At 41.5% G+C, this 19,395-nt stretch overlaps 1 protein-coding gene across 1 annotated transcript in view; it reads right to left on the minus strand.

Annotated features, from left to right (window-relative positions):
* Positions 1 to 274: 274 nt before the first annotated feature.
* Positions 275 to 19,395, minus strand: part of LOC134575250 (zinc finger protein OZF-like) — a 29,960-nt gene continuing 10,839 nt past the window's right edge. The window contains exon 3 of the mRNA XM_063434508.1: positions 275 to 1,702. Coding sequence (XP_063290578.1) covers positions 282 to 1,702 — 1,421 coding nt within the window. The 3' untranslated portion in view covers positions 275 to 281. The remainder of the gene's footprint in view (positions 1,703 to 19,395) is intronic.

Raw genomic sequence — 19,395 nt, forward strand, 5'->3', positions numbered from 1 at the left:
ATATAATATACTTTAAAAAAAGCAATTATTAAAATTATTTGTTAAACAGAAGTTTGTAATTGTATTCAAGGAAACACTAAGCACCAAAATCACCACATTACAATATATTGATTTCAGAGCACAGACCATGTCCCTTTTCTTGTAAAATATTTCTGGAAAATACCAATGTTAACATTTGTCAGAGAACACACCTTCAAGGAAAATTAGAGTGTTAGGAATACACCATTATAGAACCCTCTGGCGAATAGGTTCCCATATTCAGATGAAAAGAATTGCTTGTTTCACATGTGAATTCTCTGATGTCTGACAAGATATGTATTACAGCTAAATGATTTTCCACATTCAGAACACGAGAATGGTTTCTCTCCTGTATGTATTCTCTGATGTCTGACAAGATATGCATTACAGATAAATGATTTTCCACATTCAGAACACGAGAATGGTTTCTCTCCTGTATGTATTCTCTGATGTCTGACAAGATCTGCATTACAGATAAATGATTTTCCACATTCAGAACACAAGAATGGTTTCTCTCCTGTATGTATTCTCTGGTGTGTGACAAGAGCAGAGTTACAATTTAAATATTTCCCACACTCAGAGCAACACAGGGAAATATCTCCTATGTGAGTTTTCTGATGTGCAACAAGTTGTGTGTGGTGTCTGAAGCTCTGATCACACTCAGAACATGAAAAAGGTTTCTCTCCTGTGTGAGTTCTCTGATGTATTGCTAGTTTTGCTTTTTCAACAAAACATTTCCCACATTCTGAACATGAATACGGCTTCTCTCCTGTGTGAGTTTTCTGATGTCTATTAAGATTAGATTTACAGTTAAAGTATTTCCCACATTCTGAACATGAGAAAGGTTTCTCTCCCGTGTGTATTCTGTGGTGCCCAAGTAGCAGATCTTTAGTATTAAAACATTTCCCACATTCAGAACAAGAAAAAGCTTTCACACCTGTATGAGTTGTCTGGTGCCTAATGAGAGCTGGATTACTGCTAAAACATTTCCCACATTCAGAACATGAAAATGTTTTATCTTCTGTGTGAGTTATCTGGTGTTTACAAAGCAGAAACTTAGAGCTGAAACATTTCCCACACTCCGTACATGCAAATGGTTTCTCTCCAGTGTGAGTTCTCTGATGTCTATCATAATTAGATTTAAATCTAAAGTATTTCCCACAATCTGAACATGAAAAAGGTTTTTCTCCTGTGTGTGTTCTGTGGTGCCCAAGTAGCAGATATTTAGCATTAAAACATTTCCCACATTCAGAACAGGAAAAAGCTTTCACACCAGTATGAGTTGTCTGGTGCCTAATGAGATCTGGATTACTGCCAAAACATTTCCCACACTCAGAACATGCAAATGGTTTATCGCCAGTGTGAGTCCTTTGATGTTTAATAAGTAAATAACTAGATCTAAAACGTTTCCTACACTCATAACATGAGAAGGGCAGCTCTCCTGTGTGAGTTCTCTGATGCCTAACAAGGTATAAGTTCTGGGTAAAACACTTCCCACATTCAGAACAATCAAATAGCTTTTCTTCTCCATGTAGTCTCTCATGATCAGACATACACGATTCTGAGGGACTTCCTTCTTCTAGTTCAGTAGAATCTATAGCTTTTATGCTGGTGGATTTGTGGTTATGCTGGAGTGGATTTTTCTTCTTGTGACGCATAGGACAACTTCTGTTCAAATAATCATCTGGGGGAACAAAAAATAAGTAAATAAGTATTTGGGCGTTGAACACCTTTAATACAAAATTCTCCAAACCAATGGTTAGCACTCCCCCAAAGTGTGGCATTGTGTTTAACCCCTTAAGGACCAAACTTCTGCAATAAAAGGGAATCATGACATGTCACACATGTCATGTGTCCTTAAGGGGTTAAGCATCTTTAAGTTGTAAACCATATCTTATTAATACAGTAATTTCCCGGTTTACGAACTCCCACTTTACGTTTTCCCGCCTTTACGAACGTTTTTCGGATGCGCGCGCCATTTTATTTCCGCTGCAATTTTGTTTCGGCGATCCGTGGATGCGGAACATGGAGCGTGTTTGGAGGAACTGGAAAAGGAATTTGAGGCCAAGAGAGTGAACAGGAGTGAAAGGTAAGTTTAAAATCTGTATAATTAGCTTTGTCTTTATATCCAATTTAAGTATTTTTCTGTTTAGAACAGGATGTAACAGAATCTGGAACATTTACTCAATGGATGGCGCAGTGTACAGTAGATGAGTGATAGTATGTGAGGTACTGTACTATAATTGTATTAATTAACACCTGCATAGAATTTTGATAGAGTTTATGAAACACTATTGTAGCGGAGAGCTGATATTCCACAGCTAAGCTCCACTTAAGATCCCAGTGAGGCTCAGGAACAAGTATTATAAATCCATAGAGTAGTAATTCCAGCAGGCAAAATAGTCCAACAATATCCCAACAGCAATCCCAATGACTGGACGACACACCTCTCCTCCCCTCAGTGTGACTCATAATCCCATTAGTTGTACTGCACTTTTCCCCAAAACCTGGATGTACCCTAAAACAAGTAGATAGCTTAATACTCAGGGTACAGCCAGGTAGCCCTGATCTGGGTGACTAATATATCCAAAATTCACCCAGATCGGACCAGGGGTTCGGGAGTTAGGTGGAGGGTGAAGTTTGACCGACTGCACACGAGGTGGTATCCGGGAAAGGTTCCATGTGTTTTGGCCCTGCGGTCGGTCTCCGTTCGGCAGTTAAAACAAACGGTAATTCTTGCCATCCACAGCTAATGTTACCTTCCTCTGTATTCCCTTATTCGGTACATTGTTTCTAGCGAACGGGGGGCTGCCTGGTCCCTCCGTACGGGAGTTATGGAACTCTGGAGGTCTCAACGGTGTTCGGTTGTTTGAGTGTCCGATTTGAGTTCCAGACACCCGACGACCAAACACCGCTGAGATTTTTATGCGTAAGATGGCCGCCGCGCGTGGTTCGTATACCGAACGGCGGCCACCCAGGCACTTAACAGTTACCAATTAAGCTGCGGTTTGTGAGAAGTGTGAACGCTTGACGAGACGCACACTTCTCACTGGGGTGGTCTGATGGTTCGGTAGTTTCATTCGTATGAGACTACCGAACCCACATACGAAATTACACATCTTTTGCATATACACACAGATACAATAAAACAAATGCAGTCTTATATGAATATTACAGGACAGGATGAATACAATCCGCTACAACTATGTAAAGGTACAGATCTGGAATAATGCTGCTTTGAAAACAAACATTTATGTTTTTTGTTTTTGTTTGTGCAATGACAAATACATAATATATCTACTTTATTTCATTTTAATGTACCTGTATGCTTTTTCTAATTGTATGGTTTTTGTGTGTGTGCCTGAGATTGATGTGAGTGTGCTTAGGACAGTGAACAGGAGTGAAAGGCAAGGTAAAAAACAACATGTTTGTGTGTGTGTGTGCGCCTGAGATTGATGTGAGTGTACTTGGGACATCTTGCATTTTCCCTAATCCCGCCCCCCGCCCCCCCCTTCCTGTAGACAGACAATAAAAGTTGTGAAATGTAAGTCAGGTGTTTTTTAGCTGTTTATCCTATGTAAGTGTGTGTGTGACATTGTGCCATATTTTGGCAGGTAGCATAGCAAGGAGCAGGAGGAGGGCTGAAGAGCCTGAAGAAAGGGGAGGAGTAGAGCTTGAAGGCTCTAAAAATACTGTAAAAAATAAAAGAGCGCTAAAAAATAAAAGGAGTAGAGATTGAAAGCTCTAAAAATGAAAGGAGGATAAAAAGTGATAAAGGAGAGGTACAAGCCTGAAAGTTAGAGAGGAGGTGTGAAATTAAAGAAGGAAAAGGATAGTGATAAAGGAGAGAGGGACGTTGAGAAAGAAGGAGGAAGGCTTAGGAGAGGTGTGAAATTATAATTCTTTATTTTTTCTTGTGCATACGATAACAGGCGTGTAGAGCCACAACAGCGTCTACAAGCATTTTCAAGACATTTCAAAGTGTGGCAGTTTGGTCGGCACATTTTTGTATAAATCATGAAAATTACTGGCTGTTAAACATTGTTTTTAGAACATAACATGCTAGTGTAAGTAGGCATTGTGGCGAAACCAACCTCGCCACTGGGCATTGGAGATGCCTGTTTGCCTGCCTCCTGCCTATGGCCCTTGGGAGGTTTGGCCCTTTAAATACAGTATTTGGGCATATTGTATTTTATTATGCTGCTGCTGGTCCTTTAAGAACTATCTGGGCACATACTGTGGAGTTACTGGGTGGCCACCATTTCATGTATCAGAGGCACATGGTGAGAACAATGGATGAAGCACATGGTGAGAACAATGGATGAAGCACATGGTGAGAACAATGGATGAAGCACATGGTGAGAACAATGAATGGCGGCCATTTTAACTCAGACACTGTTTGGACTTTTCTACACGGTGTCATCTCGACGGTATTTGGTGCACAAAGACATCGTGCAGTAGTTTTAAACTATAAAACAGGGGACACATTATACAGTAATTATGTTTCATTTAGCCTGTATATGTTCTGCGGAATCTGCATTAAACTGTATCTTCCAAACTACTGAACGAATCTGGGTGAATTTTGGATATGTGGTTCACCCAGATCTCCCGGTTCCGATGATATACTTTTGGTTATTGCATGTTTTGGGGTCCCTGTGATATGTTTTATAATACTGTATATGATGAGCCCTTTATTTTCATATTGGGACAAAAAGTCACTTCATTCAAAATGTCAAACACCAGATTCTTTCTGCCCTGTGTGTTTGATGCAGAGAATTCATGTTGTAAATGTAGATGATTATAAATTTATATTTTCAGTGGTCCAACACATGCTTCATTTTGTGCTGTAAGCTAACTTGTAGTAATCCAGTACATCACATGTTGTATGTGCTTTACATTGTATGCTGTAGCATTGTGAAAATCTGTAAATTGTTGTATGGGGATGCGGAGAGGTTATTGATTGTGACCCAAACTGTGCAGAAGTGGGTTTGAATTTTTGGTCATGGAATGTAGGATCAGAAAACCATGGACAAAGGTTTTTACCTGTGTTGTTATGACTTTTGGGAACTCAAACTGACCGGTCAAAATTTTGCCATGCCTTTAACATGGAGTAGTATAAATATTTTGAGTCTTTGAGAGTTCTGATAAATGCAGGCGATACCAAGTCTGTGTAATCTGGTCCAAATGTTCTATAAGCGTATAAGGGAGAAATTCTATTGACAGGCTACATATGTTGCAACTGGTTAATGCAAGTGTTACACAAATGTTTAAGTCAAACGCGTTAAATGGCCGTACGGGATCCCTTCTTTAAAAAGAAAAAAAAAAACTCTGGTACCAGAACTCTTAAATAAATCTGATACAAACTAAAATTGGTATACCTTACAATAATATGCTCTGAATACAGCTGTTAAAAGTTTATTCTGTGTAAATGGTGATTGCGATAAATGTGTGTTTTGGGTACTCATTTTGAAGTATGCAGTTAGATTGTCAGGTATGTTAATGGGTATTTTGCTGTGTTATTTTAAATTATATTTGAATAAGTTTGTCTCAGTATTGATACAGATGGAAATTTCAGCGTAATAATCTATTAAATAATGGATTTATTATTGAATACTAGTCCAAGAGCAATATGAGTTGTAATCCTTAAAACAAAAGTAATATAACATATGTCTACAGTTTGCTGCCCCTTCCTTATCAGAGGCCACTTGCAACCTTAACACAGCAAGACAACTCTTCCGAAACCTGTATTAACCCCTCAAGGACCAAACTTCTGGAATAAAAGGGGATCATGACATGTCACACATGTCATGTGTCCTTAAGGGGTTAAACAAAGCACTTTGGAACAATAGTAATTCATTTTGTTTCTCCTATTTCATTCCTAGTTGTTCTGGAAAAAAAAAAGATTGTTTAAGTGGGATAACTGTACAGTATTAAACATGATCACACACATACAGAACTGGTGGCTTTTTGGACATCGGGATCTATAAAGGGGTTCGGTTTCAAAAAAAAATGTATCAGGGTCCACACAATTTGACAGAATTCAGCATTCCAATTCTATTAAAGTAATTAATTGGGATTATCAAATTAAGGTTTAAGTTTAAGAACAGTATTTTATTGGGAATTATTCCCATATTTATAGGTTAGTGTTTTAATACTCATTTAATTCTAGCATTTATATAGTGTAAGTACTTCTCTCATCCGTACAAAGGTATTCCAAAGGGAATTATGTAAAATTTTATAAAGGACAAATTCAATGAATTATAAGCAACACTGAGAGAAGTACATGTTACACAAGTTAAGGGTTTAACTTTAGTCTTTAATTTGAGTTTAGCCTAGATAATTAATGTATTGATGTCGTACTGATCCTTGTGTTTGTATGATTATAGAGACCATACTGGAGTATTTGTGCCGCCTGATATTTGGGACTACACACCAATCTCTCTGGCTGACCTACCTGCCTACCTACCTTTTGTGCAATTACCGTATATACTCGAGTATAAGCCGACCCGAATATAAGCCGAGGCCCCTAATTTTACCCCAAAAAACTGGGAAAACTTATTGACTCGAGTATAAGACTAGGGTGGGAAATGCAGCGGCTACTGGTAAATTTCTAAATAAAATTAGATCCTAAAAAAATATATTAATTGAATATTTATTTACAGTGTGTGTGTGTATGAGTGCAGTGTGTGTATGAGTGCAGTGTGTGTATGAGTGCAGTGTGTGTATGAGTGCAGTGTGTGTATGAATGCAGTGTGTGTTAAAGAGCCTTGGTGGGGGGTGGGCAATTTTATTATTTTTAAAAAAAATATATTTTAATTTTTTTTATTTATTATTTCTTATTATTTAATTTAATTAACTTTTTTATTTTATTATTATTATTTTTTTTTTCGTCCCCCCTCCCTGCTTGATTCATGGCAGGGAGGGGGGCTCCTTCCCTGGTGGTCCAGCATTGGCAGTTCAGTGGGGGGAGAAGGGGGCTGTCAGAGCTGTACTTACCTTTCCTGCAGCTCTTGTCAGCTCTCTTCTCCTCCTCTGCGCCGTCCGTGCAGCTCTTCTGTCAGCTCCCAGTGTAAATCTCGCGAGAGCCGAGATTTACACTGGGAGCTGACCGAGGTGCTGAACGGACGGCGCAGAGGAGAAGGGAGCTGACAGGAGCTGCAGGAAAGGTAAGTACAGCTCTGCCAGCCCCCCTCTCCCCCCCAGTCTGTATTATGGCAATGCAAATTGCCATAATACAGACTATTGACTCGAGTATAAGCCGAGTTGGGGTTTTTCAGCACAAAAAATGTGCTGAAAAACTCTGCTTATACTCGAGTATATACGGTAAATCTGTTTGGTCAAAATCCATGCAGGCCGAAGAAACTTAGATGCTTACTTATGAGGACATAAACTAACTTGGAAAGTCCTGAAGGTGCAGTGCTGTCTAATGCCGCTATTTCTGTATTAACCCTTTCAACAATTGGGGTATTGCACAGAGCATTGTGGTGAACATCCAGCAAACAGAAGAATTAAGAACTATGTGGAAGCTGACATTGTCTTGTTGTCAGCCATATTGCTACCCTTAGCTATTTTATGGTGTCTAAGATTATGGAACAAAGTTTATGGTGTCTAAGATTCTTTATACTCCTTGAAAGACTTATTCTATTGTTCTGGACTATTGAACTATTTTTTTATTGTTATTTTTATTTTTGTAGAGTTAGCCGGAGAGAGAGGAAGTGTTAGCTTACTCAGGCATGGATGTACTATGTGTGTCATTGATGTATGTTGAGTGTATCAAGGATGGATTCCCATTTATTAAGTGTGGATATGACTGGACCATCGAAATAGGGATGTGATTAGGAGACATAGGATGCAAGGTCATGATTGGGATTATTGTTAGAATTGCAAACTGATTAGAAATTATCTCATGATTTAATATGTAAGTGGGCCTTTTGAAACTAATCAAGAAGTGTTTCCCAATCCCGATAACCGAGCTATTTACTTACAAGTGTGGGTTTTTATAAGTCACTAATGCTGTTAACGTGAGGGGATGACATGTCTACACAGTCATGGCCCTCACTCAGAGTATCCCCACATGTGCTTTTTTCCTCAAATATGAGTTTTTGCCACTGTTTTTTTTGACCCGGCCCCAGATCACCGGGTGGACTGGTAATCCAAGACCCTGGTCCAAAGAGGGGGATAGATATTATTCCCGTTGTGACTATATGAGCTTACATTATGAATTATAATAATAATAATAATATTCTCTTGTTGGGAATAATACACTTTGACTGTATTGACCCAAGGCTCAAGCTAAAGATAACATGGTCAGTGTGTTTAAAAATGGTTAACATGTCAGCTGTTTGAAATATTTAACTTGTACACTTAAAAGATGTATTCAACAGATAATTGAAAAAAGCTGAAAATTGACAACTCAAACTCCTCTTGAAGGGAAAACCTACGGCACAGAGCAAATGGGGGAAATCGAGGTGAAGAAATAATGAAAGTCCCGCAGACGTGATTAGCACATCTGAATATACCTCCTTTCATTTCTCTGCTGCAGGCCTCCCATGGATATTTTCCGTAAGGTAGATCATGATATGATCTAAGAGGGGAATTGTAGATTCGAATATCCATTTCACTATCTATCCTAGCTGTTCATATAAGGGTTAATTTGAACCAAGAATAAATTTGGCATTTTATCTCCGATTCTCGGAAATAAGATCTAAAATCCTAGTTACGGGAAAAGTACGGATTTCGAAATGTTCTTGTTAATTGTCCAAGATATCGGTATTTGTAAATATCTGTTTTTAATCAAATATGTAATGCGTTAAATAACGAAAGATTATAACTAGAAACAGCTGTTTATAACTTGTGAAAAACAATGTCATTGTCACGCCCGTATGCTCAATTTTCCCCCCTCCCATCCTGCTATTAAAATGGGGTATAAATATAACTTGCGTATATCCATCATCCACAAAGGGCCCGGGCTGATTTTATCCCCAACAATGTGTATGTGAAGTGTATGCAGCATTCGACTGATTGTTCGGTAAAATCACTCCAGTTATGTGAGTGAAACTACCAAACAATCAGACCACCCCAGGAGTAAGTGTGCTTCCAATTACCGTTCGCAACAATGTTGCAAACGGTTAATTGGCAATTCGTGTAGTGTGTTCTTTGTTCTCTGGGTGGCCGCCATTCGGGAGACGAACACATGGCGGCGGCCATTTTAAACTCCCGAACAGCTGAGACCTCCACACTGCCGCCAATTCGTGTAAAAACTACCGAACGGCCCCCCGTTCGGTAGAAAGAACCCCACGAACAAGGGGATTTACCCAAATCCTCCCCAGCTCTCATAACCTAAGCCATTCGTGTGTTTCATTCCATTTTCTGTGACCGACCGCAGGGCCAAAATACATGGAACCCTTTTCAGCTGTTAAACCCAGCGCGGTCGGTCTTTTTAGTACTTCCATGAATTTCCCGAACCCCTGGTCCGATCTGGGTGATTTTTGGATATGTGTCTCACCCAGATCAGGGCTACCAGGGGATGTAAGATTTAAAGGGGTACTCCTATGTTTAGGGGTACATCCAAAAACCCAGGGAATTTGTGTCCTATATAATGGGATTATGTGTCACACTAAGGGGAGGGAATGTGTGGGTGGCAACTCGTGTATGATTGGTGTATTGTGTAATTACTGTCAATCCATCCCTTGCATGGGAGAATGCTTTAAAAGACAGTTGTGGGATTAAAACTTCAGTTCTGCTCCTGATGCTGTGTGTCGTCCAGTCATTGGGATTGATGTTGGGATATTGTTGGATTATTTTGCCCACTGGAATTATTGCCTTATGGATTTATAATACTTGTTCCTGAGCCTCACTGGGATCTTAAGTGGAGATTAGCTGTGTAATATCAGCTCTCCGCTACAGCTCCATATGCCTGTTACCTTCGCTACCATTTGTGCTAAAGCTTGATCACTTTTTGAGATGCTGAAACAAAGAAAAGGAGTCCACGTTGAAGAAACATTTTCTGCAAGCAGTGGGTGGTTTGACCGGTACAAAAAAAATAAAAAATAAAAAAAGAGCTGGTTGGCATAACATAAAAATCCTTGCAGAATCAGCAAGTGCCGATACAGAAGCGGCTAAATTATTTCCTGCTAAGTTGGCAGAAATATTGGAAGAGGGAAATTACTCGCCATCACAGGTTTTCAATGCGGATGAAACCGGTCTCTTTTGGAAGCGCATGCCATCAAGAAGCTACATTGCAAAAGAAGAATCATCAATGCCCGGTTTTAAACCAGCGAAAGATCGACTAACTTTACTGCTTGGTGGGAACGCAGCTGGATACCGACTGTAAGTTAAAACCCATGATGGTGCATCGTGCAGAAACTCCTAGGGCACTTAAAGGAATTGTGAAAAGCACACTGCCAGTCATATGGAAAGCCAATAAAAAAGGTTGGGTTACTGCTTCGCTGTTTGAAGACTGGTTCTCACATTATTTTGTACCTGAAGTGAAAAAAATATTGTGAAGATAAATCAATACCTTTTCAAGTAATTCTGCTTGTAGATAATGCACCCGGTCATCCACCCTCTCTTCAACATCACCACCCTAACGTCAAAATCATATTCTTGCCACCAAATACAACTTCTATTTTGCAACCAATGGACCAAGGAGTTATCGCCACATTTAAAGCACTGTACCTTCGGCAGACATTTCAAATGTTGATTAAAGCAACAGATAACGAGACAGGTCCAAGTCTTAAAGCTTTTTGGAGAAAATCATTTAATATTTTAGATGCAATAAAAATACAGCATATGGCTGGAACAAAATTTCAGAGACAACCATGAAAGGTGTTTGGAAAAAGCTCTGCCCTCAGTTGTTTGGTACTAATGTTGAAGGGTTTGAAGAACCAGCAGAAATTGTACAGCAGAACACAGAAGCAATAGTTACTCTTGCCAACAGATTGGACCTGGACGTCTCTGCAACTGACATAAATGACCTTCTTGAAGCGCACAAGGAAGAACTTACAAATGAAGACCACTTAGATATGGAAGAACAAGAGGAAGTTGAAGGGGTAGAAGATGTTACAGCACCTGAAACTCCTGTTCATTCTTTCACTTTGAAAGGCCTTGAAGCATTTCAACACATGGAAAAGGCAATTAATATTTTTGAGTCGCGAGATTCTAACTTGGAGAGAAGTACCAAAGTCGTTAGAGATCTAAGAAATGCCTATGCCTGCTATAAGGAAATTTACAACGAAAAGAATGTGTTGGAAGCAAACCACTATCACAGCTTGTCTACAGAAAGCTGCTGTGACTAGCTCTGTCTCAAACGAACCAGAAACAAGTGAGGTGCAGCCTTCAACAAGTACCAAACAACTGAGGGAGGACTGTGCGGTGCCCCATTCATCAAGTGCAACATGTCTCTTCATTGAGGATGATTATGATTTGATGAAGAATTCAATATGGTATGTATTTCTTTAATGTTCCTACAACATATATGTATTTTTTATGCCTATATTTTGTATTTGTACTTAATAATTTAGGTTTTCTATAGTAAAATTTCTTTGTCAAGAACGGAACCTATGAAATTAGTTCTCACTTTATGAACTAGGCTTCGGAACCAATTAGTTTGTAAAGTCAGGAACTACCTGTATATTAGATTGGAAATCAGAAAGGCAGATAAAAAACAAGCAAATCATATCAACCAATGATCCACTCTTACAAGAGATAAACTAAGGAAGAGTGAAAGGAAATGTGTGAATGAACTTAAATGTTACTGTGAATGTGTCAATTCTATAAATTAAAAATAGTGATACAGATTTTAATCTATTTAATTAAAATGTAAGTCCAACCGTATCTATTTATGGTCTGTGTAAAAAAAAGACAGTCCTAATTATAATTACTATCCAGCAGAGCAGAAAATTAAGGTTTAAATATTCTCAAATAATACAGTCTGAAGATGGTAACATGCGACCATATAGTGGTAAGAAAAACGAAAAAAAGGAATGATTGAGACACGTGAATGAGATTTCCACACGATGGAGGCTTTGTGAGGTTTGAAAGGGACACTATAGGCACAAAAACAACTTTAGTTTAATGAAGCAGTTTTGGTGTATAGATCATGTGCCTGCAGTCTCATTGCTAAATTATCTGCTATTTATTTTCTAGGAATGGAATGGTCGAGGTGGGGCTCATGCACATCTACCAGCAGAAGTGGTACTGGGCAATGATCTGGGCCTGCTAACCTCCACTTTTGGGCCACCAGCGAATCCTGTAGAGTTGTTGCTAGTTACGACCAGACTACAGGCCCGCACCACCCAAGATCGCGCGCACTCTCAGGCGCAGGTAGGCACATGCTCTCTTTCCCTTGACCATTTTGCCCCTTCCCTGGGATACCCCTAGAGTTTGAAAGGGAGGTAGCCTCTGACCCCTCCCTACAGAAGTATAGGAATAAAGTAACCACTAGTCTGGCAGGGTTGGAGGGCAAAAAGTGGGAAAAGCACTTGCTATATAGAGTAGAAGAGAGGATAGGTTCAGGGACTGCCCCGACTACTAAATAGCTGGTCGTACCCAAGAAATATAACAATGAGCTGTTGAGAATAGCCCATGATATCCTCCCAGCTGGACATTTGGGACTGAGTTGTACCAAACATCGACTCACCCAAAGTTTCTTCTGGCCAGGCATCTCCAAAGACCTACAGCAATACTGCCGGTCTTGTGATGTATGTCAGAAAGTGTAAAAGATGGGTGATATGCACAAGGTCAAACTCCACCCCCTTCCCGCCCCTGGCTAAGCCTAGTCCCTCTGCGAAGAAATATATTCTGACCATTGTGGTCTACGCTACCAGGTACCCTGAGGCAGTGATGCTGAGCATTAGGCTGAGAATGTAGCAGAGGCACGAATGCATTTTTTTCCCGGATGGGTTTTCCATGGGAAATTGTCACGGATCAGGGCACCCAGTTTACTGCTGAAATGACACACCAATTGTGGAGGTTATGTAGCATTAAACCCATCTTAAGCTCCCCCTACTATCCCCAGACTAAAGGCCATGTGCGAGCGCTTCAACGGTACGTTAAAGCAGATGCTCCGTATGTTTGCAGCAACTTGCAAGGACTAGGAGAAATTCCTGCCTCACCTCCTGTTCGCATATTTGGAGGTGCCGCAGGAATCTACAGGCTTTTCCCCGTTCAAATTATTCGGGCAGTGGGTTAGGGGACGTAAATCAGGAAGGAACTCCCATTGTCCCACCTCCTGGCAGCTCAGGAACACCGGCTCATGTGGTATGATCGAGGAGCCAGGAGCCGTAGCTTTCACGTTGGTCAGAAGGTTTTAGTTTTAATACCTGTCCAACGTGATAGGCTACAGGCCACCTGGCAGGGCCAATATCGGGAAGTGGAACAAAAATGTGATACTACCTACATTATCGGTCCCTGCTCGGGGGAAGGAGTTAGACCCATGTTACATGCTAAAGCCCTACCACGAGCAGACAGAGGAGGTAGCCGCTATATGTGCTCTAACCTCAGAAGATTTTGATCATCTTCCCCTGCCTGATGTCCTAAAAGGTGGAGGCCAGGCAGGATCCATTGATTAGGTCAAGTAGGGGGACCGCTTAACCGGGGAAAAACACCGGCAAGCACAGCAGATGCGGTCTGCCAAGAGGGACACGTTTTATAATTTACCAGGGTTTACCCCATTAACTACCCATAGAATAGAAACTCCCGACCAACAACCTCTGTGGCAAACCCCATATAGGATACCAGAGGCAGTGCGGGAGAATACGAGGCAGGAGATCCATAAGATGCTCCAACTAAGGGTAATCAAACAGTCGACAAGTCCTTGGGCTTACCCAGTAGTACTGGTCAAGAAGCACGACGGAACCACCGGTTCTGCGTGGCCTACAGGAGGCTCAATGACAAAACTGTCGTGAATGCTTACCCCATGCCTCGTATAGACAAGCTCCTAGACAGGATGGCTCAGGGTCAGTACCTCACCACCATAGATTTGAGTAAGGGGTACTGGCAAATTCTGTTAGCGGCAGATGCTATCCCCCATGTCAGCATTTGTCACTGCATTTGGCTTATACCAATTTAAGGTAATGCCATTTGGAATAAAGAATGCCCCAGCCACCTTCCAACGGATGGTTGACCGGGTGTTAGATGGCCTCCAGGAATATGCTTGCGCATACCTGGACGACATCGCCGTAAACAGTGACACTTGGGAAGAGCACCTGGTACATGTAGGCGCTGTACTAGATAAGATCAGGGAGGCAGGGTTAACGTTAAAACCCAGCAAATGCCACATAGGGATGGCAGAAATACAGTACCTGAGACCCAGGGCAGCCAAGATTTAGGCAGTTGCTAATTGGCCCCTCCCCCGCAGTAGGATCCAGAATACTACCCAGACAGGTGAGCTACGTCACCATTGAAAAGGAGTGCCTAGCGGTGGTGTAGGCACTCAAAAAGCTACAGCCATAGATCTATGGGCAATCGTTTACGCTACTCACAGATCACAACAGGTTGGTATGGCTTAATTGGGTCGCTGGAGACAACGCCAGGCTATTAAGCTGGAACCTGGCATTACAATATATTATGACAATTTATTATTGAACCAGGAAGAAAAATGGGAATGCCGAAGGCTTATCACGACAGACAGAACTGGAAAAGTTATCTGTGAGTACTCCCCTGGACATCCCCAAGCCGATCAGTGATGATCAGACTGTGTATGCCAGCGTGTGGTGAAGGGGGAGCTGTGTGGCAGGACCTGTGTGCCACCTTTCCTTTTATTTTTTCCACTTAGTTCGTCTGTTTCAACCTTTTTCCATTCGGCAGCACTCATACGAACAAAGTGCATTATTCTGCCGAATGAGGACCACCCCTGTACCCCTTTAGAACGTTGTGACAAACTGCCCTTTGGAGGAGCGCTATTGCCAGCCTCCTGCCTTATGACTATGGCCCCTGGGGTGTATTGACATTTAAAAAGTCTATTTGGGCTTATTGGATTTTAAGGCACTTTTTCTGCCCCTTTAATTTCATGGGAAAATGTGCCTCTTCCCCTTTCCCTTTTTCCTGTCCTATTGTTCTCCAGCAGGGCGTTGTCCCAGGGACACTGCCAGACCAGTTGAAACTGGCTGCTTTGTCCCTCCTCAATCTCTCATCAGCCCTTGTTATTGTTTAACCCCATGGCGATCCAACTGTATTTGTGAGATTTGAGCGCTTTTCGGACATACTGAGTGCTCAGATCCAGGCTGTCTGGGGATATGTTGGACATATAGGTTAAACATTGTATTATACGAGTTATGTATTTTTATGTCGTTTTGTAACAGTTTTTGGACTTAGAGATATTTCCTGTACCTGGAGATAATTGGCTTACCACAGCCACTTAAAGGGACACTGTAGGCACTGTATCTGCTTCATTGCAGTAAACTGATTATGGTGTCCGGAGTTCCCAAGTTCCATAATTTCATTCAGCATTAAACAGTTTTTCATATTTTTATGTTTCAATGCTAAATGAGAGTCCTTTGGCAAATGACCAGACAACAGGCCCGCACCACCCAAGATCGCGTGCACTCTGAGGCGCAGGTAGGCACATGCTCTCTTTCCCTTGACCATTTTGCCCCTCATTTGCTTTGGCAAATGAGGAAGTATTAGCATGAGCAGAAATGGGCAGCTATGATTGGATGAGAGTGTCAGCTGTCTGTTTTTAGCCTTTCAGAGCTCCAACTGACGGTATGAAGAAGGGTAGGACTACAAGAAAGTGTATAATCTCTGCCTTGGCCACATCTCCAGAAGAGGCCAGACTGTGGGTGGCCTGGATCCCTTATTTAGTGTTAAACTGCTCTAAAATGATTTAACATTTTATGGAGAGACAGTGCCAGTGGTCTCCAGGCATCATAACCAATTCAAAGAGATGAAATGATTAAAGTGAGTACAGTGTCCCTTTAAGCCAATTATCTCCAGGATAGAGAAGAAGATCTGCTGCACTGCCTAAATCTGTGGAACTGTTTTGGGCATGAAAGCCATGCTTGCGGTCGGTCAAATATGACTTCCATAAAGCTTTTGAACCTCTGCTCTGAACTAGGTGATTTTTGGATATGCTGTTCACCAAGATCGGGGCTATCCAGGGATGTATTTATGGGGAGATGTTGCTGTTTTGGGGTGTTTGTGTTTTGGGTAAAAACTGTATATTTTCTGCCTGTGATAATTAAGTTAGCCCATTGTGTTCAGTAATTGTATCACAGGCAGAGGAGAGGGTTTGTGTGCCTTAGCTGGGAGTGTCTGACTGTACTGTATTGTGTTGATTGGCTGTTGTAACTTTGTGTCCTGTGTTCCACAAGGTCCACGTGGGTGGTAACCTTGTGGGAAAATCTGTATAAAAGAAAGTCATGTGTGCTCATGTGTCTACTTGACCCTCAACTCGCAGCCCTGACTCGTGTTTGGAGGGGACAGCTATAATCACTACAGGGATTGCTATGCTCTTCATACTCCCTTAGCTTCACTGAGCTCTTGTAAGAGCTTCTTCCTGTTCCTGCTTCGCTCTCTGGAAGGAAGAGAGGTTCACCCACTGGAGCCTGGTCGTAGGCCCAGGGTGGGTAGGAGACGGCGAGACCCCAACCAAGCAGCGACTGTTTGGTGTGGTGCTGATGGTCCTTGGTGAGAGCTAGGAGCATCCTTTCTACGGTCCAACCCTCAGCTAGCCTGGGGCAACCGTAACAAACGTTCACACAAGCAACTTAAGTGCGGAACCACAAGGGAAGTAATTAATGAATGCTACACTTGGGGCAGCAGTACTTGGTAATTGAGCCCCTGGAACTCTTTTCGGCTAGGCAATCACACAAACACCGGTAAAACAAACCACTGTCTGTTCTATTTCCCGACCTCCTATAAGAATGCCGTTTGGGAGATATGAACTACCGAACAGGAGGAGCATTCGTATACCGAAATGCAGAGATTCCCTTGCATGGTGTTCACACAGGAATCCCACCGGCCAGGACACCTATATCCCTGGAACGGATTTGGGCTAGCCCCTCATGTCTGGCCAGTCAAAACTTTACCTCGATGGCATTCCCGTTCCACCAAACCGATCTGAGTAATTCTTGGATATGTTATACACTCAGATCTGGGCTATCCGGGATGTACTTTTTTTGTGGTTCCGGATTATGGGGGGGGGGAACTTTTGGGGTACTGTATATTTTGTTGGATTTTCTGTACCCGAGATATAATTAGATTGTTTGATTTCCCCACACAGTTATCTCTCAGGCACAGAAGATCCTGGGATTGAAAACCCTGTTTTTGTGTGCTAAAAACCCCATGTAGTGGTCAGTGCATAAAAACCATGTGTGGCCTGAATAAAATCAGTTGACTCCCAGAACTGTGTTTTATCTGGTTACTTGGGGAATGGATGTCTGCTTGTTTTAATGGTTCCAGCTTGGCTGAAGGAAGGAATTTGCAGAGGTAACCAGTCGGGTTACACATGGTCAGCTATAACCATCATTTCCTAAAATTGTCATACGAATGGGGGCATTCGGGACTATGTGCACGCATGCATACTCATCCCATCGGGCTTTTAAACATACAAATGCCTATTCGTGTAGCCAATACCGATTGAAAGTGGCAGAGCTTTTGTCACCTTTCAGTCGAATGCTCAGTAGATTGTATCATTTCAGTTTTTATATACACGAACACTCTATGGAGTATGGGGCGTTTCACACTAATGCTCTCTTTAGGTCTTCAGTAACAGTTCTCTGCTATTCATATGAACGGCCAAGTTACACGAACGAATATGAAATTCATATACAAGTTATTCTGGACACAGAGATGGCTCTATAGTGGTCAATATTTATATTACGTCTTGCAGATAAAGTTGGCTGTATTAAAATTATAGATTATGTGACACTCACACGGTTATTTGCTCACGTTTCAATAATTATTGCTGGCATGATGTGTGACGAGAGCAATCTCGCCACATTGCATTGGAGAAGCCTGGCTGCCCGCCTGCTGCCTTTGGACTATGGACCAGACTTTATGTGAATGTGTTAATCCAGATAGCTATGCCATGGAGCCCATTCGTGTAGTTAAAGACTTCGGCTCCATGGCAATTTAACTGTGTGAATAGGATCTGAGCGCTATTCGGTAGTTTTGTGCGCTCAGATCCCAGCTATCTGAGGATATGTGACATGTCTGTGTTTTATGTATAAAATGTAACTGTATTTTACAGTATTTTAATGCTTTGTGCTCACCATGTGCATAATTGAGTCTTGTCTCTGTCCTGGGAGATAATTGAATTCCTTCTCAATTATCTCCAGGGCAGAGGAGAGAAAGCCAGGATGCATTGTGCTAAAAAGTATTTATAATTGTGTTACCTCTCAGCATAAGGGGAGGGGGATCTGTGGGTTGTAACGGATATGTTATACCTCCCTGTGGGCGGTCCTGTATTTGCAAGACTGTAATAAAAACAGCCTGGTGTGCGAGCACCTCAGACCACTGCTTGACCCTCAACACGGAGCCTTGTCTCGTTCGTGGGGGGATTTACTGTATGCTGTTAGAGACTGATTGCCAGGATTGTAAGCTGATTGTCTGCTTTTCCTGTTCGTCTGCTAGCAGCTATTTGGGAGGTTCCAGTTCGGGAGTTGGAGTGCTATTTGGTATCCAGTTTGGGAGTTTGGTGTTCTGCAGTAGCTGTGCCTGTATCTCTGGAAGGGGAAGATATACTAAACGGCGGTGTAACCCTTATATGCCTGGGGGTGCCGTTACATGATGCTTCACAAGTTCGTTACGCTGGGTTACAATTGATTGTATTTTCTCTCATTTGTCCTAAATTACACTCATATTACTGTTACTTGTTTCTTAGGTCTGGTATGTGTAAGCATTGTGGGAATGATTATGTACCTTCTGTCTTTTGACCTGAATTTAATTTGTCTGGTCAATGTAGGGGAGTCACATTTTAATTCCAGAACATGTATTGTAATAATCCTGTTGGACTTGATTTCTTCAGGATCACTGTAGATATTAATGCACTTTCTGTGCATAAGGTTCAATAATCAGGAATTCTGAGGTGCATTGGATTAATCCATAACTGAGGTGGGTCCTGGTTTAGTAGGATGTATGTTGATCCATTGATCATCACCCTTTCTGAATGAATATATATATATATATATATATATATATATTTCAATTTCAGGTTACGGGGTGCTCATCATTCAGAGCAGCATTTACTTTTCATATCTCGTACCTTGTTGGTTAAATAGATAAGTCACGTTATCACAATTATGTTCATATGTAATCCATACGTATTCTGATACAAGCACACATCTTCTTTGTTGTTAGGTGCTAGGCCTCATTTACAACGGGGTCACTTGCTTTAGTTTCGATTCGGAACAATCCAGCCCATAGCCTTTGCTG

Source organism: Pelobates fuscus, chromosome 10 (genome assembly GCF_036172605.1).
Source record: "Pelobates fuscus isolate aPelFus1 chromosome 10, aPelFus1.pri, whole genome shotgun sequence".
NCBI lineage: Eukaryota > Metazoa > Chordata > Amphibia > Anura > Pelobatidae > Pelobates > Pelobates fuscus.